Source organism: Physella acuta, unplaced genomic scaffold, assembly GCF_028476545.2.
Source record: "Physella acuta isolate Inbredline_101_S28 unplaced genomic scaffold, ASM2847654v3 ptg001322l, whole genome shotgun sequence".
Taxonomy (NCBI): domain Eukaryota; kingdom Metazoa; phylum Mollusca; class Gastropoda; family Physidae; genus Physella; species Physella acuta.
Window position 1 is genome coordinate 608,924 of NW_026732837.1, and position 22,486 is coordinate 631,409.

General features: G+C 31.0%; 1 protein-coding gene across 6 annotated transcripts; it reads left to right on the top strand.

Moving 5' to 3' along the window:
• Positions 1-99: 99 nt before the first annotated feature.
• On the top strand, positions 100-21,276 carry LOC131958363 (CREB-regulated transcription coactivator 1). Of its 6 annotated transcripts, none has more exons than XM_059323356.1 (14): positions 100-244; positions 4,947-5,060; positions 5,670-5,789; positions 5,876-5,940; positions 8,271-8,324; positions 9,936-10,033; positions 10,115-10,226; positions 10,388-10,703; positions 12,835-13,245; positions 13,870-14,085; positions 14,187-14,213; positions 15,402-15,548; positions 15,695-15,887; positions 16,211-21,276. In XM_059323356.1, the coding sequence occupies exons 1-14, from the start codon at positions 134-136 to the stop codon at positions 16,429-16,431; spliced, it is 2,205 nt and encodes a 734-aa protein (XP_059179339.1). In that variant the 5' UTR covers positions 100-133; the 3' UTR covers positions 16,432-21,276. The 6 variants fall into 6 exon arrangements, with proteins under 6 accessions (XP_059179339.1, XP_059179341.1, XP_059179342.1 ...); XM_059323358.1 differs by having other exon boundaries at positions 10,388-10,559; XM_059323359.1 differs by lacking the exon at positions 15,402-15,548.
• Positions 21,277-22,486: the final 1,210 nt, after the last annotated feature.

Genomic DNA, 22,486 nt, shown 5'->3' on the forward strand with positions numbered 1-22,486 from the left:
GGAGTTTTGCAAAATGGTGCATTATAAAGCAAGCGCCATCTATGGTTGTCACATGACAGGATGTCTATAATTTGATTGGTGGCTTTACCTTTTGTATGTCGGAATCATAACAAGCTTGTCGTTTTCAGCCATCATGGCGAACCCTCGGAAGTTTAGTGAGAAAATAGCCTTACACACTCAAAAGCAAGCCGAAGAAACGGCAGCTTTTGAGGCAATTTTACAAGAGGTTAATTCTGCAACTCGGGTAAATGGTTAAAATCAGAAACTTATTAATATTCTCACTTCTGTGGTTGCTCAAAAAAAGGGTCTCAATATGAAAATAGCGAAGTCAAGAAAAATAAACGAAAGCACTTCTCTACCAACTGCAGATCACCTTCTATCCGAACAATCTAAAATTACGAGTCTACCTGTAACATAACCATAAACTCCTCACTTTATAGATCTACATAACACATTGATAACATCACTCATCTGTATTACAGTACAGTCAGAGAGGTGCATTTGACTTCTATGGCCACAAAAAATTAAAATAAACATTGTTGGGAAAATGTACAAAACAATTGTGGCAAAATAATAGGTTAAATTATGGATTTTTTAAAATAAAATATTCTGTTATTTCAAATACACCATTAAGTTCCTTACCCCTTAAGAGAACATTTGACACCACATTTAAATATCTAGCTCACTCGGTTGACGAGAAAAGAGAGAATTTGAAAATTAATCAAAATTGAAAATGAATGACAAAACAGCGTTCTCGGCATAACATGACGTCGTCGACTTGTGTACACGAGCTTTTAATTCCCGCCATGGTAATTGCGTCAGCTTAGGTAATTTACTCACCGGAAAATAACAAAAAGCAACTGGTTGATAATAAAACTAGATCTAGTTATTTTATTATTTATTAAATTCTACTCTACATGTTATTCATACCATTTTATGAAGTAATGAACACCTGCATAAATCAAATGACCATAATAAATATTTTTATTTCAAATTCTAATTTTAAATAATAAATAATAAATATGCTTAAAATAATATGATAGTAACAGTTATGATCGTTTATAAATACAAATACATTTTACACTCAATTCACATTATATTGAGTCAACAGTGTGGCAGCTGAGGTTCATGCATGGTATTTTTTTTTTTTACATTACATTTTTTTTCATCTTGAAAACATGACGTATGTGATTTTTTTTTTTTAAATCTCCAAACATCGTCGCTAGCCTGATTGCTTGCTTACGTTTACTATCCTGTGGATGAAAAATCCCACCACGGTCGCGGGTCACCGTGAGTTCAGCAGGCCTATAGTACACGTCATAGCATGAACACGCGTACACGAGATGGTCGGTGTCTTCACTTCTCTCTCTCTTTCCCCCCCCCCCCCTCCCTCTAGCCAATTGAAAAACAGACCTACTTCCCTACTTCTGGTCATTTTTTTTAAAAGTTCGGTCATTTTTTTTTTAAGTTCACATATCAGGCATGCAAGACAGCCAGCCAGTGGCGTAGCGAGGTCGGGTGTTACCCGGTGCGGCACTTAATGGTGTCAGCCCCCCCCCCCCCCAAAGGCGTAGCGACTCTTCCCGGGGACAAACTTTCTTTCAAATTTTCGATTTGCACCCCCCCCCCCAAGTTTTCGATTTGCACCCCCCCCCTCAAACTTTCGATTTGCACCCCCCCCCTCAAACTTTCGATTTGCACCCACCCCCTCAAACTTTCGATTTGCACCCCCCCCCCCCTGCAGCCAGCTGTATTAAAAAATATTTTTTAAACTAGATCTACGTCTAGCTTAAAAAAATAAATAAACGCTTAAAATGCCCGTAAACAGATTATTTAGCACCAAAAAAAAAAAAAAAAAAAGGCCGCTGAACGAGCATTTTTTAAAATACGCAGCAATGAAAAGGGCTAACGGCCGATCAATTAAGTCTAAAAAAACGCCCGTAATTAGGCCTAGCTCTGAAAAAGGCCACTGAACGAGCATCACTAATTATATAAACGAATAGACCACGCAGCGTTGACGAGGTTAACCACCGGTCACGAATTAAATTCAATGCAGCCACTGTCGGCCCACAGTGAAGAAAAAATCAATATACTAATAAAATTACTAATACAAAAATAATTTCCATAATTTTACTTTTTCTGCACACGCTACAATTGAATTATAATTAAAATACTAGACTTAACAGTTCATTCCGCAAAAAACAAAAACGAGTTGTTTCTGTGAGGTAACTAGCGTAACAATGACGTCACGATAGTAAACAAAGCGGACAGAAATGTTTGCATGGGTACCTCATATGGAAATTCGATATAAAAAAGGCGAATCAACATAACTGTAATTACTCATTATAAATATCTCAATTATATATTTCTGCATTTGTACCAGGGGGTTTCGACCATGTACTGGGCCGTTTAAGGCGGCAGTTCAGTTTTTCCCAAGAGTACTTGACAAGAATAGCGTGTATTAATTAAAACCACATATCTGGCGATTTTTTCGGTTATTTTCAGGCATGGCGTCCATTTATTTAGCATATCGCATTAAAATAATGATGAGAATTTGCGATATTAGCAGTTTTTTCATTTGTCGTGGATAGGACCCCTAAAATAAACGTAAAAACCGTCAAAAAACGACGCGTGACGTTTCAGGGTCAGAGGTCAATCCAGCCATATAAGCAACAATCCGGCCTACAAAATAATATAAAACAGTAGGCCTAGATCTAGATCTAGTCTGAAACAGAACTAATGGTCCTTCTTGTAAGATAAAGTTAAGTTTAGAGATAAGTAAATAGAATCTAGGCCTAGGGCCTATAGATTTTCATTTTAGTGGTGGTCAAAAGTTGAGCTAGGTTGGTTATTAAAGATTAAAGGTGTCGTCCATAAATGACATAACACTCGTAGGGCGAGGGGGTGGAGTCCATAATTTTGTGATGAGGGGGAGGGGGGTTTAGATGTTGTGACGTCACACTTTGCATTGTAAAAAAGCAATGTTAGAAAACGGGGATGATTAGAGATACCGGTGTCCGATAATGGAATCTTCTTTAAAAAAGGGGTGTTGGGTTGTTAGTAGTATTGTAATCTCGACTAACTTTATGGTTAGAAATTAACGTTAGGCTTATGGTAGGACCAGGGTTAGGGTTAGGGACAGGGTTAGCAGTGACATTAGCCAGCCATGGGAGCATTTAGTTAACTACCAGTAACCTAACACCCCTATTTTAAAGAAGATTCCATTACCAGAACCGGTGTAAACATTCTCCTGAAAAACGGATTTTAGCCGTTATTTCGTGTTTTAGAAAACTATTTTAATAAATTTTAATAGGAATTGATTAAAATACTCTATGTTGACTGAGGTCAGACAAGATTTCGGAAAAAATATCTGTTTTAAGAAAAATTCAACTGCAATTTTTAAGGGGGTTGTAGGCTGATGTGACATCATTTTAGGGGAGGGGGGGCCTGGCTTTTTGTGACGATGTGTGATGGAGGGGAGTGGGGGAGATAAAAAGCATGACGTCATTTATGGATGGTCCCAAATGAGATTTTCAAGTTATAGGGCCTAGATCTAGAGCTCTACTCCTAGTTATGTAAAGCTATCAGAGTTAGGTAAAATTTAAGCCTGTTGCTCAATTAATTAGAAATTTATTTGAAGAAATTATGTAGGCCCTTATAAAGGAAACTACAGAGAACTTGCAAATACAGCTTAGATCCAGTCTACCCTAATGTTTTTACTTTGAAGCTTCATTTATTTTTACTTAGTTATTGTTTAAAAATGTCATCATACTCCGGGGCCGAGGGGAGGTGGGAATTTTTATGACAAAGGGGATTGAGGGTTAATAAAAGATGACATGCTTTTGTGTTTTTGAAAGTTAGGCCTAATATTAGAAACAGAATTTTAATATTTTTTGTTTTAAAACACCATTTGTTTTTGTAGGCCCTTAAAGAAATGATCTCTCTCAGTGATGACAGAGTTCATTAAATATTTGTGAAAGAAATAGTTTTATAAAGTAAAACTGCATCTTTGAAGGGGGGGGGGGGGTGTAGGCTGAGGTATAATTGTTGGGGGGGGGGGGGCAGTCTGGGTGTTGTGATGATGAGGAGAAAGTGGTAAAAGTCATCAAAAAACCATGAAGTCATTTATGATAATGATTATTCAGCATGTTTCCTCGAAATATTATGGAAATATTACCTTTGAAAATGAAATACAAACTTCCATTGAATATTTAAGAACACAATTATTCTACTACTTTATGGCCTAAATGATCAGCTACTCTTCCTGTACATAGACTGTAAAAAATGGTGTTAGGTAGGCTCAATTCCTACAAACTTCTTTTTGTTTTGTAGATTTGTTGCCTAGACACAATCCACAGATTGTTTTGGCAAATTTTTCAAGCTCTATTTAGTTACCTAATACATTAAATTTAATAATATTCTTTATGAAATTTGTAGGCCTATAGCAGTTTTTTAAAGTATTAAAATATTCAAACTACCTTAGAGACTCCAACCAACCTTCTCTGCTTTCAATCCTTCATTAGTTTCAATTTTTAACTGAACTTTACACTATGAACTAACTACAGGAAAAGGAGTAGTTAAATTTAGATAATTTAGGCCTAATATTTAGAATCAGCCATAGCTACTTATCAATAAGCATTCACTAAAAGAAGCATCAGCTGTTCTGACTCACGTTATCAACTCACTTAGTCAGTAGCAAGTTTACTCCTTATAATCAAAAAATTCTTTTTGACTACTAGCCATATTCCAAGGATACCCACATCATCGTTTTTTTACAAATATCTATTAGTTATTAGGAAGAAGAAATATTTTAAGAGCTTCAACGTTATAGAAAACATTATAGTGCCTTATAATAATTGAAATATTATTATTGCTAATGCAAGAACCTCTAAGTATTCTTAAGAGCCTTCTGAATATTATGCTTTAACTAAATTATTTTGTTTCAGGATCCACCAAGATATCAGAAGCAACAGCACATTGCACCAAATCTTGGAACTTACAGGGGTGGATCTTTACCCAATGTTAACCAAATTAGTGCTAATCAAGGAATTGATTTACAGGTAATTAAAAGTTGCACCTATATTTTTTCCTAAAATTAGTGCACACATCTTTAACCGTCAACTGTCTTTGTGTTATAAAAACATTTAAGCTTCCCATACAGGCAAGCAAAATATGTTTCTAATATATATGCGTCTTTAAAAAAACAATTTAAAAATAACATTTATAAAAAAAATTAAAACAAAAAGCATTATACTTGACAATACTTAGTTTTATAATTTTTAGGTTTAAATATAATAATTTATACATATTTTAAAATAATATGAAACCTAGAAAACAGTTTTTTTTTAAATGTGCTTTTACTATCATGTTAATTTTAATATAAAAAAAAGAATGCTTAGAATTTGTTTTTAGCATTTTTAATTTTAAATACTGGTGTTTTTTTTTCTTCTATGTCACAGTATTATTTACATTGTAATCAAAGCTTGCTTCATCAACAGATGTAATCTAACCAGTTTGAATTTCATTAATTTTATTGTCATCTATACAAAAATTTGTATAACAAAGAAAAAAATTACATTATTTTTTACTTCTGTGTTCTTTTATTTTATTAAGCAACTATTATTATAATTCGAAATCCAGTTTAATATGTTAAGTTTGATTTTTATCAGGCCACACTTCAGCATTTAGATGATATGAAGCAAGGTCGGTCAACATTGGTCCATGGTAGACAAGAACGACAAAGGCAGCAAATAGGACCACACAGAAGAAATTTTCCCACAGATAAAAGGGTAACCTTTCTCGCAAACCCAATTCTAGCTATTTAAAAAAAAAATTTAAAACGCTTTACTATAAAATCTAAAATATTTATTTTCAGATTGACTCTTCGCCTTATGGATCAGCATATCACCTGTCTCCACCACCAGATACAAGCTGGCGTAGGTGAGTTTTTAACCCTTATCATGGGATTCAGGTTTAGGTTTATGAATGTCAATTAATCCATGGTTGTCTAAATCTCTATCTTTACAACACAAACAAGGGTTGTTGTCTGTATTTCATTGGATAGCTGCTAAATTAATTTAGGTCATATTTATAGAAGGAATAACATTAATTCTGGTGTTGGCTTAGTGTCTTTTACTGCTTAGTTCAAATGTACTATGTTCATGGGTGTATTCTTTATATTGTAGCATAATGTTGTTTTCACTGCTTCAGTTTTATACTTATGATCAAGCATTACAGGTTTTTTTTAAATTAAAATTTTAAAATGTAATTACATATTTCAAACCTTCCTCAGCAATACATTTTAAATATAAATGACTCATTAATAATTTTGCCTTTGATAAAATAAATTTTATTTCTTATCAATAAGTTATTTTCAAAATTAACTGAGGGCTTAGAAAACTGAACCTCATTCTGCTTGATTTATCTTACACAACCCCAAAATTCATTATCTTCTAAAATTTTATTTTAGAAATTGCTTACAATGATTGCAATATGAGAGAATTATTTCCTTTATCTAATTGTTCTGTTACATTTATAGTTTTTGTACACTAATAAAAGGTAAAGGATTATGTTGATGATTACTGGAGTTTCTAAATTAATCATAATCAATCAATATGTTTAAAATGATCTATACATGCTTTTTAACAACTTGTATCTTACTTTAACGCCTCTTAGTAAATAGTTTCACTTTTTACAGGTCGAGATGCAATCCTGTTTTGATAATGACGATATTGTTAAAAAACTTGACTGTTAAAGTATGAAATAAGCACTGTGCCATAGTGTCTAAAATAATTCAGAGCCTTGTATAATATATTTGAATTACATTGTAATGTCAATCAGGCTTAAAGTACATTTGTTTTAAAACACCATACTGTAAAATGTACTTTAAAAATTATGATGGAGATACACTTTCATTGTGTTTCGTCCTTTTGCAGTTAAATTTAAACTGCTTATCCTTTTATACACATTTGGTAATACTATTAAGGGGCCATTACTTTTTCAATGCTTTCCATAGCTAAAAATCCTAAAAATGTGTCCACTATATTTCAAATACAACTAGAAAGAATGGTTGTGTAGTGGTTTGCATGCCTTTTTATATAATAGTATACAAATAATTTGCATTATAAAATCCTATTTAATTAAAAACAAAATTCATACTACCATAACTTAGTCAAGACGCTGAATTACAATCCTATTTGAACCATATTAAACCTGTGAAAAATGCTAATAACGCATTTCGGTATTTATTTTATTACAAAATATTGTAGTCTAATATATTATTTGATTACTTTTTATATTTATTAGTCCATTTTAATTAAAACAATATAGTTTTAACTTCTTCCCGTTTTGCTCTGTACCACATAAATATATTATCATTGATTCATTTTCGTTGTGACAGCTAGTTACATTACAATGATAAGTCCCATGTTGTTATACTAAGTACTTGAACTACAATCACATAAATTTATTTTTTAAAGAAACATTTGCCCTTCATGTGACACTGGAAAATTCATATTTAACGTGATAAATTTAATAAATTGTAGTAGGTTACCAACTGATCACTTTTGGTAAATTTACCCCTCTTAAAACTTCTACGTTTTTTTAAAAAGTTATGTTGCTTTATGTTTAGAAAGTTATACAGTTTTAGCTATTTACATTGATTAAGCTTAAAATCATAATATGAAGGGTCGTTTTGTTCATTAGTGATAATTGTTTCAGACCTGATTACGATAGATGCTTATTTAATAAAATATTAAACAGCATGCATATCCGTCATATTGATCCTTATCTTTATTAATTTGGCTGCTTCTCTTGCTACGAGCATGCAGGCTATCTTAGGTACACTGCTTAACATTTTAGATGCCATTCCAATTTTTAATGGTAAAAAGTAGCCTGACAAAACGTTTTCAGTTGACATTTTTGTCACTAGCCCATTTTAACCCTCTTTGTATAGTGCATGCGATCTATTTGGCATAGGTGATGACTAATACCTTAGACCATGACAGTTTAAATAATTTAAAATAATAGTATTGTACCCACAGTGCCATCATTCATCAGATTCAACAATTATTTCTCTTTTTCTGTTTTAGTTTTTTTTTTCAAGATCACTATATTTTATTAAGTTGCTAAGCATGTGTTATTTATTTAAGCAACCTTGCATATAACTTTTTAACCCTTTCTTTAAGCTTAATTTTAATTCATTGCTTTTACTATATTTTTGTTTACCACCCGTTTTTTGTTTCTATTTTGATTGATTTTCCTTTTGCCAGTTGTGGGCTATCCAGGACGCACCGCTATCTGTATAGTGGCCTTTCATTGTCTCGGTGAGTGTATCCTCCTAGCCTTTGTATACTGAGTACCTCCCCAGTTCCTGACCCTTGCATTGGATTGGCATCTTGTGCATGCATTTTTGTAGGTGTTGGGTTTTTCAGATTGGTAAACCTGTCTTTGAATCAAGACTTTTATACTTTTATAACTCTTTGGCAGTTGAGGCTTGACAATAGTTTTGCTTCTATATTTGATGTTAACTGTATTTATAAAAAACTTGAGACCTGTTTATATTTTAGTTAATCATTCATCTTTACATTTTTTTATGCAAAGTGTCTGCTGTTTAAATGTATCTTGCAATTGTATCTAAATGCTTAATACAAAAGAAGCCAAAGGGTTCATTTTAAACTGGAACTTGATGGTGTTTTTTTATTATTATTTATTTGCTTGTGATAAAAATGTTGTTTTATAAAGTGCTATCAATATTGTATTTCACAATTAACATCTGTACTCCTAATACTGTTATACCTTATTTATATATGTATATATATATATCTGTCTATCTATCTGTGTATATATATATATATTACAAAGAATGATTAGGCTAATCTCTGCCTTAGCAAACTGCACATATTAATTAAAAAAATGTATATACAATATTTTTGCCTGTAGCACTAATAATAACTGCTGATTAAACTATAACAATACAATTAGTTTTTCCAGTGGAATTTTTAAATGATCTAAGCAAGAGTTAAAAATAAAACGTATCTTATTTTAGTAATAACTCATTTATTGACATGTAATTTTCATCTAAAAGAAACAAAATGCATAAAATAAATTTGAAACTTCCCTTAAATTTTTTGGTACTTAGTTTCCAAGTTGGGGAGGACATTGTTAGATTCCCTTTATATAGCATTAATATCATTTGGTAATTGATTTATTTGTAACTTTATATTATCATTTAAATAAAAATTAGATTAAAATGTCTCTGTATTACATACAAGTTGTATTTTTAGGGGAAATTATTTGTCACACATTTTGTACTCAAAACTTTCTGTTCATTCTGAGAATATTTATCTGCTTTTGATAACTCATTTGAAATCATTCAATTATGATAATTATGTGATGCTGAAAATATCAACTTCACATTAATACATATATATAAGTATTTAATTTATCAGATCCTTTGTGAATTTAACATTTATTTTATTAGTATTATTACCTAGTCAGTCTGTCTACTCTAGGCGATAACATTTTAGCAGTCTATTTAAAAAAATATTTAAAGCAATCATTAAAATGTTTTAGATTGTAGCAAAGTTTTTCACTGCCTATTAATTTGTATATAGAGGCTTTAAAGTAAAATAATTTACCTGGTGTCTATGTATGCTATTAATATATCCATTTTATACTGAGTGGAGCAAATTCATGATGAGGTAATAAGCATTAAAAAACACTAGTGATAAATACCAATCCATTATTTTTTTTAATTGAACCAATTTTAGATAAATGTGTTTTATAATGGCTCTTATTTATGTTGTTTAAACTTTTTGTACTATATGTTTATTAGACAACCATGGTGATTTTAAAAAATCTGTTACTTATGATTTATTGTCCTAAATTTGTATCTAAATTATTTAAAGGAATATTTCTTTTTGATGCTTTTACAGAGTTCATTCTGATCCTTCTTTGCATATGAATGCAATGGGAAATGCAAATAACAAGAACTATACACATCCTCCAGTGACTCCACCATCTCATCGTCGTAGTAAGTAGCTCATATTTTTACCTATTTATCTGAATAGGTTATGCTGATTAAAAAAATACTTTTATAAATATTTATTTGCAGTTGTTGAAATGGTTGGAGAAAATGCTGGAGATGGTTTGCAAATGAATTATTGGGATTCTAAAAAAATGGGTGGCCCTTCTCGTCCTAAATCTTGTGAAGTTCCAAATATCAAGTTTGTTTTATTTTATTTTAGTGTTAAATCTAGTTTTAGAAAATGTGACACTTCATGCTTTTAAACAAATTTTTATCTTCAAAGTATTTTTGTTTTGTATTTTAGCTAATCATTTGAATCATGTACTACAAAAATACCTTTGTTATTCTATATATTTTTAGCATTTACCCAAGCCAAGAGCATGATGGCCAGAATTCTTCATCTGTTATACCAATGACAACCAGCAACACAGGATCTTTACCTGACCTATCAGTGCTACAATTTCCATCACCACTCTCAACCCCATTAGATCAGGAAGATCCTTATAACACAGGCGGAACTGGCAACAGTCCAGTAAGTCTAAGTCCTACTAGTCCCCGACACATGCCTATGAGCCATCAAAATCCACAGAGCCCCAATCAGAGACGACGGCAAACATCGGGCATATCTCTACCCAGTCCACTTGTTCTAAATCAGATTGGTGGCCAGTCCACTTCTGTAAGTCCTTTTTTGCTAGTGTCTATCCCTATTTTTGTGTCATTGTGGTGCCCCAGTTTTGCAGACATTCTCCTCAACTCTAAAGAACTAGACATTTCAAGATTACAGCAATATGACATAGTAACAATTTTAACATTCCGATTTATATAACCACACAGTGTCTTCATTTGTATTTTTTCATATGTTCAAATTTCAGCTTTTTGTTCTATTTATTAGGAATTAACCTTATATAATCCTCCTCAAACTGACTTGTTCATAAGCGGATCCCCATCTACCTTTCCATACCACATGATGACAATGGAAGGCTCCTCCATTGTTCCTACAAAGAAATTTGAGAGCTGATATAACTACTGTTAAATTTGCTCAAAACCCAATTACAACCTGCAACATTTACTTGTCAAAACAGCTTATCAATTATGAAGAAACAAGCACTGTATTATCTATATCACTATATTATAGTTTCCAATTTATTATTATATATCATAAAAAAAAATTTCCATTTTCTGTTCAAATAATTTCCCCTTAACCAAAAATTCAGCTTTTAAACTGATACAATATATTTATTTATAAGTATACTAGAATAAGGAATATTAGGTGTTTCACATTGAGATGATGTATTATTATTGAGAAGTTTATTTATACTACAAATTTACGTTTTTATTTTATTAAAAGAAAAATAGAAGCTAACTTAAAAATGATCTTCCTATACATAATATTTTTATTAATCTAGTTTCAAATTCGAAAAATTTTAAACTTACCTTAAGTTAGTAATTTTTTTTTTTTGGGTTCATTTAAATACTGTTCGGGAATTTTAAAATAGCTGAAACAAACTCTTAAGTGTACAAAAGAATTAGGATGCATATTCAATAACAAATAATTGCTGAATGACCAGTACCCTATTTTAATTAGCAATTATATGTATTTCGGTGACCTCCAGATTTAAGATATTGTATAAATTGAATATTTTTGTTCAAACTAAGTTGTAGATAGAACTATCAAAATTTTAATAGTTTTTAATGATATACAGTTGGAGAAAGAATCATCATGTGGATCTGTGTTGTTATAGACTAGTTAAATGTTGTATGTGTAATACAAGTTAACTTTTATATTTGGACAGCTTCAGTTTGAGTCTTTGCTGTTGTGAAACTTAAGAAAGCACATTTTACTGTATTTGCCACTTTTCAAAATTAATCATTTTCAGCATTAATATATTAATTACTCTCTTCATAAAATAAATGCAAACATTTTTCACCATAGCAAAATGTTAAATTAATTAATAGTACCTTTTTGAACCACTAATGACCCATTCATTCTACCAAAACACCAACCTTGACGTCCCAATGTAAGGAGCATAACTTGATATGAACAAGTGAACCCAGTCGCAAAACATTCATTTTTGTCTAAATGAAATTATTAATTAAGATTAAAAACTACTGTTTAATGTTGGAATTACATATGGCTTCCCAACAGTGTCAAATAGAACATAATGTATTCAGTAGGAGTACAATATTCGGTAGAAGTACAGTATAAAAATGAAAAATGTCAGAAAATATCCTAAATAGGTCATTTTGGTTAGTCAACTTAATTTATTTTTTGTCTGAACAACTAAGCGTCAAATTTAATAGTTGAATAACAATGTAGTTATGTTTAAGATTTACAATTTGTAAAATACATGCATAGATATGTTTTTAGGCATGTTTTTATTTTAAATCAACTAAAAATAAGACGGCTAAGTTTAAAATTTCGGGATCGAAACAGACTAATATTATGTATATTTCAAAATCACCTTTGAAATTATTATCCAACTTCCTGTTTAGTTAAAAATTGGGACTTGTAGGCCAAATGTTTATGAAACAAAGTTAATTTTTCTATGTGTTTTGTAAGCGGGAGATACGGTCCATCATGGGTTGCTGGTGGCAGCGAGCGTTACGGGTCATTAATGGTTAAAGTACACAGCACTATTGTGTTCTTTGTTTGTTTTATTTTTAACAATTTAATTTTTATTGTGAAATGTGTATGTTTATTGTTGATTTACATGCTTTGTTTTTCTATCAAATTGATAGCTTTATTAGTTTAGTGCTGGTCTTGCTGTTGTGCTTTTTGTCAGCTTGTCTGTTTGTTTGGTTCTTAGATGGCAGATATGGACCCCTGCATGCGACAGTACTTATGTTTACAACAGCAGCAGCAGCAGCAGCTTCAACAACAGCAACAGCAGCAATTGAGGCATCAGGGCACACAATCACCCTTAAACCAACCCTACCCCACCCCTGTCTCACCTTTATACTCACCAACACATCAGAAGTCATTAAACCATCGACAGGCAACAAAGCCATCGTTGCCATGCTACCAGCACAATCATGTATCGTCCCCAGCTGTGTTATCTACTCAAACACCACACTTACCCAGTCAATCTCAGACTCATTCTTCTAATTTCACACAATCTCTTCATCAAAATAACAACCATCAACATAATCATCAGCAACAACAAACTCCTTTGGTGCCTCAGGTTCACATTACTAATTGTGATGAGCTAGGTTGTCAGGTAAGGTATCGTTTTGTGGCAGTTTCTTTTTTCTTTGTTCTTAATTCATTTGTAGAGCACCGTTGATGATATGCATGTTGTGCCAATTTTGTTTTTGTGTTGAAATTTAATATGAATGTGACTCATATTGTTTATCCTACATTAAAATGAGATTATTCTGGCATGCAATTAAAAAATGGTATGTAAATAACCACACGAAAGCAGAGATGTATAAATAGCTGATAGATAAAAAAAAAATGTTATGCAAATTTATCGTTAGCATTACTAATAACTTAACAATTACACCAATTAAAAATACCTAGTATGAAATAAAAAATAGGATAGTTTTAAAAAGTAGTACAAATTTAACTCCTAACATATTTTCACATTCAAATTGGCTGTCCTTGTATTGTTGCACTTTTCAAGCGATGTTGTAATAATGTGATATAGAGTTAATTGCACTGTAATGAATACTATTTGCTTTAAAGTTTGCATTTTACCATTTTGAACTTCAAGCTAGTTAGTGTTTTAATTTGACAGATTGCCACTACACTTTTGTTAATCTTGGCATTTAATAGATTTTTGTACCAATATCAACTATAGTAGTTTTAATGATGTGCTTATCTTTTACATTTTGTTTCCTAGGCATCTATGACACAGTATCGAAATACAAGTGTTTCTGACTCCAACTGTCAGTCACCTACTTCTCCCCACTCAGCGCCATCATACAGCCCTGCTCAATCTCCAGGAATAACTCCTACTAGCCAGTCAGTTAACTCAACTTTTAGTGACGCTTACTACATTCAACAGCAGCAACAGCAAACAAATGCCTTGCAGCATCAATTTGAACAGTTTAACATGGTATGATATGTCTGAATGTGTACTAGAACAAATATTTAATTACTATGCAATAACCTCACATTTCACATGTTGATTTAAATAACTATCCTGGTTGCTTGCAGCATCAACTTGAACAGTTCAATAACATGGTGAGATTACTTTTTTTTATTTGTTAAATTTTACACCTTTTTGGGCACATTTTTAATGTTGAAAAACAAGTTCGTTAGGTGAGAATAAGTTTGCCAAAGTTAACCAAAAAAAAGGATTGTAAGCAAGATTCAAAATGATAAAAATTTGCAGGATAATATAATTAACCCAGCTATACTAGCTTGCTATGGGTTAAAGAACGTATGTTAATTCAGAGCAGTGAAAAATAAATAGCTATATTAAAATTTAAGCAATTGTTTTACTTGTATGTAGTGGCATGTATTTTCTTTTTATCAAGTTTTTTATTGTACAAAATTTGTTCTTTCAAAATTCCATTCTAACTGCACGTGCTATAGTTCAGCTTTATTGTGTAAGTTATTTGTCAGAAATGTTATAAAAATATTTGAATTTTAAAAATAATATATGAGCGGCATTTGAATTTTGATTAATGATTATTTGACCCCAATTTTTAAATGAAATCTTTGTCAGAAAAAATATTTAACTAGAATGTAATGCTAACAAAAAGTATTCATAAAAAACTTGAAGTGAAGGCAACGGAAATTACTTGATAGTTTGTGTGTTGTTGTAATGGCTTTTGTAAACTTCAAGTAACAACTTATCAGACCTGACTCATGGTGGAAACATAATAAAAAGTATTTTATAAAAGAAACTGGCTAATTTAACTAATATTAGGTGAACATCTTAATTTCTAATTGTCAATAAACATAAATTGATGTTACATCTGTTTGTAATAACATTTTGCAAAACATAAAAGCATTTAAAGTTTGTTTTCTGATAGAGATAACTCCAATAATTTAATTACTTTTTTTATTCATTTAAACTTAGGTGGATACTCCATTGTTTTTTTGTTTTTTATTTTAACTTAAAATATATGCACATAAAAACTTATGGTCTCCTAAATGTTGTAACGCAGCACAATTTATAATCACTTGGTTTTTTTTGTAGCCATGTGCACCTTAAAATAGAATGTTTTAAAATGTATCTGTACATTAACTAATGGAAATTCTCAGTTCAGGCTCCTCAACAAATTGTGCTATAAAATGAAATGTCACCTAGCATGTCCTATTTTCTTTGTTGAAAAGTAGTGGTTTGGGATGTAGATAGTTTGGTTGTAAGGCATGCCAGCCATTAAAAATAATCCCTGTCCTATGTCTGGCATTTTTTCCCAGAGTCCCCTTCAAGTTACCTCAACCAACATGTGCTCAACAGTCATGACCACAAATGGCTTGAATTTAGTTAGTAATAGTAACAGTACATGTGCTGCTAACGACTTGGCCTTTTCACAGCAGCTTGGATTAGCATTACAGTACACCCAGGTATGTCTCTCTCATGAGTAGCTCATACTCTGTAAGAGATAAAAAGCTAAAGTGGCACTCATTTGTATAGCACAATCTAAAACCGAGCTATATAATTCTCAGTTCAACGCAAAAAAAAATAAGTACCGTCCAATTTATATTTACAGGCAGCCATGTTGGCAATGTCCAGCAATGATGACATCTTTCAGCCTCATTTTCTTGGTCCTATAGATGTCATGGCTAGTGGTCAGTTTAATAGCCAACTCACCATGTCCTCTCAAAACAATCGTCAAATGAATCAGCAAAACTCATTGTCCTCTCCCACCTCTGGCAGCAAAATTCCTGACATTATTCTTACAGGTAAAATGTAACATATCCTGTTCAAGACTACTTTACTGTAAATATTGGTCTATTTAGATAAATAGTATCTCTTTGAAGTTTTAATAAATGATATAAACAAAAAAAAATTCTGACTTTCATATAAATAAAGCAATGAATATCTTTGCAGTAATTTTGTAATGTTGATTTTGTATTAATTGTTTCTTATTGAAATAATGTATATGCAGGTTTTTTTTATGGCCAGCAATTGTCTATAGAATACTCCATTTAATTTTCAAAAATGGTTTAATATTGTCCAAAATTTGTATGAGCTATTCTTAAAACTATTTATTATTTGTCTAAAGGTGCAGATGATATGTGCCGATTACCTCTGGATTTTGCCAAAGATTTGGGAAATGCCATTACAGGCATGTCAGATAGTTTTGATGCAGACTTTCTTACTAATGATGAAGCTTTCAAAGCTGGCCTTGACCCATTAGACTTTGATGAAATTCAGATGTTGACAGATGCTAGCCTTGTAGCTGACCCAGCCACAGAAGATTCATTTAAACTGGACAGATTGTAATGACTCATACTGATTTTTTAAAAAGATTTGATTCAGAAACTTTTGTAACTGCTACAGTTTTCTTCACGCATGTGTTCGTTTCTTGGTGTTGGAAATCCATCAACTTTTGTGCACAACTGCCCCAGTTTTCAGAGAAATGTGTTCTACAATCATGTTTTTAAACCAACATTCTCATGCCAGCAGTACAATATTCTTTCAGTGCAGGGCAACTGTCAGCACCAAGAGATTTTAAGAGATAGCCTCATGTTGTCATGAAGCCCCAGAACAAAATTAAAAAACCAGCCAAAGCCGATCACTTACCAGTTGCTACTGCTGAGTAAATCAATATACATGATGGTAATTTCTGCTAATTGAAAGAAAAGCCTATCATTCTTCTTAACATAATTTTATCAAGTGTTCAAAACAGATTTTAATTTAAGAATCATCAATTTCTTTTCTTAGGTGACATAAATATACCTTTTCTTGTGTAACATTTCAAATGTTAAATACAAACCTCTGTAAACTTTAAATAAAACTCTTCAACTTAATGAAATGGCCTTTGGGTGAATAAACTGAAATCACAAATGAATATACTGAAGCAGATATTATATAATCTGTATAAGGAAAAGCTGAAGATTGTACATTTGTATTGTATGTAAAGAGCCAACTTTGTCTTGCTTTTGCAACTTGCATACAGTGAGCCTTTAATCATCTATGGTGAACAAAGAGATTTTATGAATGATCATGTTCGTAGGCTTCATGTCATGCTCCTTGAGAGTAAGTACCAACCATTTCATCTAATTGTCCTAATTCCTATGTTGTCTAACTTGTTAGGTTTTCATAACACATATTTGATGTGTCTTATTTGAAACAAGTCAGTTTATAGTAATGGTAAGAAACTTTCTCAGGTTATCATCTTCAGCCAATTACAAAAAGGAAAATTTGCTATTTGTAATTAAATGCTACAAAATAGAATGATCTCTGAGTAATCTTTTAAAATCAACAGTAGTGTTTATCTAAACAAGCAAGAATGTTAACATTTAGATGAATAGATGCTCATTTTGGTGCCAAATATGATTACTGGTATGCTGAAAACGTATGTTAAAAAAAATACTGGCCCCTTTATTTGTTCTTTGTGCCAACATTTTTTCCTGCAACTGTTAGTTTTTTCTTGAATGTAGCAGACTCGTAAGTTATAAAACTGATTTTGTAAACTACCAGCTCAAGTATTAAGTGACAAGTTAACTGTGCAATCATGAATTAGTTACATATGCCACACTTGTGACATTGATTGAACACAAATGTTTTTCTAGATAAATCTATTTATATTTAAATTTTGTAAGACTGAAAACGAGTTAAATTTTTTTTTTTTACATGTACACTGATGAAATTAAGATTAGGTGGTACCAGTCAATACTCCTTTTTAAAAATATCAAGTTTTTGACTTCCATAGTAAAAGATAATACTATTGATACAAATATTTATTTCAGTTGCCTTTGTAGTAAATGGCAATGTAATGGTAATACATATTTCGCAATTTGTTTTCACCAAACCTGTGCTAAAGTTTTCAATTTAATTTTCAAAATTGTACATAAAAAAATAAACTTGTCAACACTAGCTTTACTTTCAGCAGATGAAGTATCATAGAAGGCCTATAACCCATCATGTTGGTGAACCATTTCAAATACAAGTTGAAGTTGCATAATGGCTCCCAACAATTAGGCTAATTTTTTAACTATAAAAGCTTACTAAGTTTAACAAATTCCACCCTTGGATTTGAGATCTGCAAGCAAGTTCAGAGTGATATATAAAATTGTGTGCCTTAGACTGCAAAAGTGATGGATAAATTTAAGTAGAATTTACATTACCCTAGCGAACTGCAAGTTTTATAGTTCAAATAACTATATATATGAAGTCCGAGGTTTTTGTAATAGCCTGCAGTGCTGTTTTATAAATATATTTGCGTTTACTGAACAAATGTAAAAGTTTTATTTATAAATCTAGTTAAATAATTACACAGCTTTATATAAATATGTTGGCAGGAGCTGATGGTAGATTTATTTTTGTTCATGCTTGAAAAGTTGGCAATATAAGAAAATTAAACTTTCATTAAACATTCTCTGATATTTAACAAATAAGACTTGTAATAAGCTTTTATTTAATAACATTTAGACTATTAGTATGGCTGTGTTGGCTGTTACACTGTATATATTATTTATACTTTAAAAAATGTATATGCAAAGGCTATTTTTAAAATAAAAGTATGATCTAATTTTAAATTTCACCCTAAAGCATCCTATAAAAATTTCTAGAATTGTTTATGCCCAAGGCTAGTGATTTGTAATATTTTAAACAAAGCCTACTGTGAAATTTTAGCACTGTTTTTTTTCTTCTGATAAGGTACTGGTTTTAACAGATTTTTATTTTAGTTAAGTGTTGATCACTTATTTTATTTAGTTTTAAATATAAAACGTGCAAAAAATACTTAGATTGCATCGACAAATAAATAATTATGCATAATTTGGAGTTGACTTTTTCTCAATTAAAAATTAACGTCCAACTCGGTAATTTATTGTTTCAGTAATACTTGTTTTAAATAAGTATGAATCATTCTTGTAATTTATTTTCACATTAGCAGTTATTAGGTAATTATGACTACACAGTGATAACATCAATTTTAAAACCATTCCTAGAAAATGCTAAATTTTCTTTTTGTTAAAATCATGATAATTTTCTTGAAATTATTTGGAGAGTATGATCAAAAGGTAACTTTTTTTCAAGCCAATGTTAACTGGACTTCACATTTTGTTGCAGCGTTTTTAAAATATCCCATGACATAGTTTTTTTTTTATTAACTTATAATTTTTAAGGTGATTTATCCAAAAGATTTATTTACCGTGTTGTCCCTTTCCTTGTTTTAATAAGAAAAATAACTAAAGAAAATGTATAAATGGGTGTTGAATTGTTTTCTGTTGTTGACATTACTTGAATGTTCAGTAAATGTTTAAATAACATTGAACTACATATTAAGATTAAAAGATTCAATTGCATTTGAATTAAAACTATGTAATGAGTCTCAATGTGTAAATTTCTTCAGTGCTGTAACTTTTTAAAAATTGCACTTCACTAAAAGGCACCTTGTAAATAAAGGTAGAAGTTTTATAATACTTTTTCTTTTTTTTTTTTAAAAATGCCACATGAATTTAGTAGTAATACAGTCATTTTGACTGTTTAAAAAGATTTCTTTTTTTTTAAAATTTAATCTGTATTTTTTAAATACAAGATTCATGTAATATGTAAGAAGCTAACTTGTATTTATGTTATAAGCACTGTGTCTTGTGCACTCTCACATCAGTTTTTTTTACCGTACATTACAGTAAGTGTTAATGATACAATATCATGGCTGTATTCAAGCTTTTGTGGATCTGTATAATGTAAAACATTTTGTGAAAGTTAAGATGTTCAGTAAAGACAAAAAACAGGTGAAAGATTACTTCAAAATACAACTGAAAAAAGAAAACATTCCAAAATTTGTGTAAAAATAATTGTATAGATCTGCTAGTATTCCAGTAAGTACTTTAGTAGAAAAACTCCTTTTCCCCCCAAATTAAAGCTAGTGGATGGTGGTAACTCTTTTATTCTGGTGGTGTATTTTAAAACCATTATCTTGTGATATGAGCTTAGCTGGCTTAACTTTTCTTTGCTGGTAAATATTCTAACTACTTTAAATGTTGTAGTTAATGTGATTTATGTTTTTAAAATGTAAATTATCTTGTCAAAAAATTGCAGCATATGGAAAGAATATTGACAGATCTTGAATTGTATGATAGTAATGTTACTATTTTTGCATTAGAAGGCATTATCCAGAAGGGATAATCTTTTGTATTCTTTTATGCCATATATTAAAAAGTGAACCGCCTGATGGTTTAAAAAAAAATAACCACATTTAATAGTGCATAATATTTGTTTTCCTTGAAGCATTGTTGAGATGTAGCTTTATAAACCCTTGCCAGTGGGTCCCCAATAAAAAGAATTGTGCAGTGTGATTTCTTTGCAGCATTTTTTCCTTATGATAGTTTATTTTGGTAATTGAGACAAGTATCTCATTTACCATGCATTTGTTTTTTAGACAGTGTAATTTTCCTCTCCGACCTTTCAACATTTGGCCTGATTTTGTACTCATGATAAACTGTTATTATTTCTGCTCATCTTTTAAGTGTTGTGTGAAGCTGACCAGCTCAGTTACTAGAATTTTAGCAGCATAGTCTGATCAGAAATTTCAGGTGTTGAAATAAATACAGCATGTAAACTGTTAATGCTTACATTTTGACCCTGTTAAAATCACCAATTGAATAATACTAATATTCAAAACTTTTAAAGCTTAAAATTTAAACTAATGGTGTTTGTAATTTTTATTTCAATATTAACAATCAATTGGTTTTCATGTTGTTTCCACAATAAAACCTGTTTTGTGATTGGAGGGAGATCTATAAAATCTATCATGGAAAGAGAAATTAATTTGAGTGCTTTACCTTTATATGATTTAAGGAAGCATGGGCACAGTATCAAGTATTACAAACTACATGAAATAGAAGAAAGATTATTGTACTTTTTCTTAGCACAAATATTGAATTTTTTTTTTAAACTTTACATTTGTCTTGTTTCTTGGTAAGTCATTTGAATGTCAAATTTTAATGTTATCACCTTCATTTTTATGCCTTTATTAACTCAAGAAAAAAAAAAGATTGAAAAAAAAAGTACAACTATTGTTTATATATGATGTTGACCACCCTGTTGTGACTCCCTGTGGTGTTACCATGATCATTTCAACATATTTGACATAAAAGATTAAACCTTTGAAAATTGTTTTTCGTTTATTGTATATGGAAAATGTTTGTTTGATAATTATTATATTATTTTTTTCGCATAAGGAAAGGATCTCATCTCGTCAACTTATTGAATTTTTCATTTCATGGTACAGCTTTATCACCTTTTAATTAAATTGCCTTTCACAAGCCCTGGTGAAAAAATCCAGTCGACATTCTTTTTTAATGGTTGAGTAGAGTGGCTAAAATTCTATACAATTTCATCCTTTCAAGACAAGTTATTCTAGTAAGTGCTTATTGGTACCAGAAGGCTTATATCAATAGTAGCCTATTTCTTGCATAAATATAATATAAAAATATTGTGTTAATCATACATAAATATAATATAAAAATATTGTGTTAATCATATCATTATTTCAGGAAAGGAGCTGACATAAAGTCATAAAGAAATTACTATTATCAGCCACTTCCTTTTTGTTAAATTATTCTTTATGGCAAAACTGCTATGTAAATTAATAAATATGTTATATGGTTGAAGGAATATAAGCTGAGATAATTAAATTGCTATTTATTTCAAGGTTTTGCAATAGTTTCTATTAAGATATCATATAGTAAAGGTTTCAAAAATTATTTCATTTAGCAGTAAAGACCAAGTTACCTTTTTGAAACTGATGGTCAATAGAGCAAGTAGAGTTCACCTGTTTGTTACCTCAGCATATGAAATGAAAGTGTGGTCAGCATTATGCCCAGCCACCTTTACTTTCCTTAATGTAAGTGAGGTACAATCAGAGCTAGGTAGACTCAGGGACGTTCTACTGATTTTTGATTGAACCTGGATTTGAATTTGATGCTTTCGGGTTAGCAGAGTAGCACTCTACTGCTAGGCCATGCTGTCCCCATAAATTAGGTGTAAGATTTAGTCAGTAATAACTGATAACACAAAATTGTTCTTTTCATTTCATTATTTGTGTTGATTTTGCTCAAATACATAAACATACAGCTTTTTTCTAATTAAAGTATTTCCGATTATAATAATTTATCTATATAAATAATTCTCTTCTTGGAGACGTTAGAAAACAAGCTGTAAGCGCGCCTTGCAGTCCCCTCTCTTGGAAGTCTGGTGAGCTGTGGTTCACGCTAAATATTTACAAGCGTAGAGCCGGGTTTAGTGACGACTATTAGGGGCAGATAATTTAGTTTGAAATGATTTTAAACTTAGGGGAGGTAGCTAAAAGGAGGCTGCTTTCACG

Bases quoted from the DNA above. Each gene is read 5' to 3' on its own strand.
- LOC131958363 (XM_059323356.1), top strand. From the start codon at position 134: ATGGCGAACCCTCGGAAGTTTAGTGAGAAAATAGCCTTACACACTCAA. The intron at 10,704-12,834 runs GTAAGTCCTTTT...TTTGGTTCTTAG, and splicing joins TTGGTGGCCAGTCCACTTCT to ATGGCAGATATGGACCCCTG. The intron at 13,246-13,869 runs GTAAGGTATCGT...TTTGTTTCCTAG, and splicing joins GTGATGAGCTAGGTTGTCAG to GCATCTATGACACAGTATCG.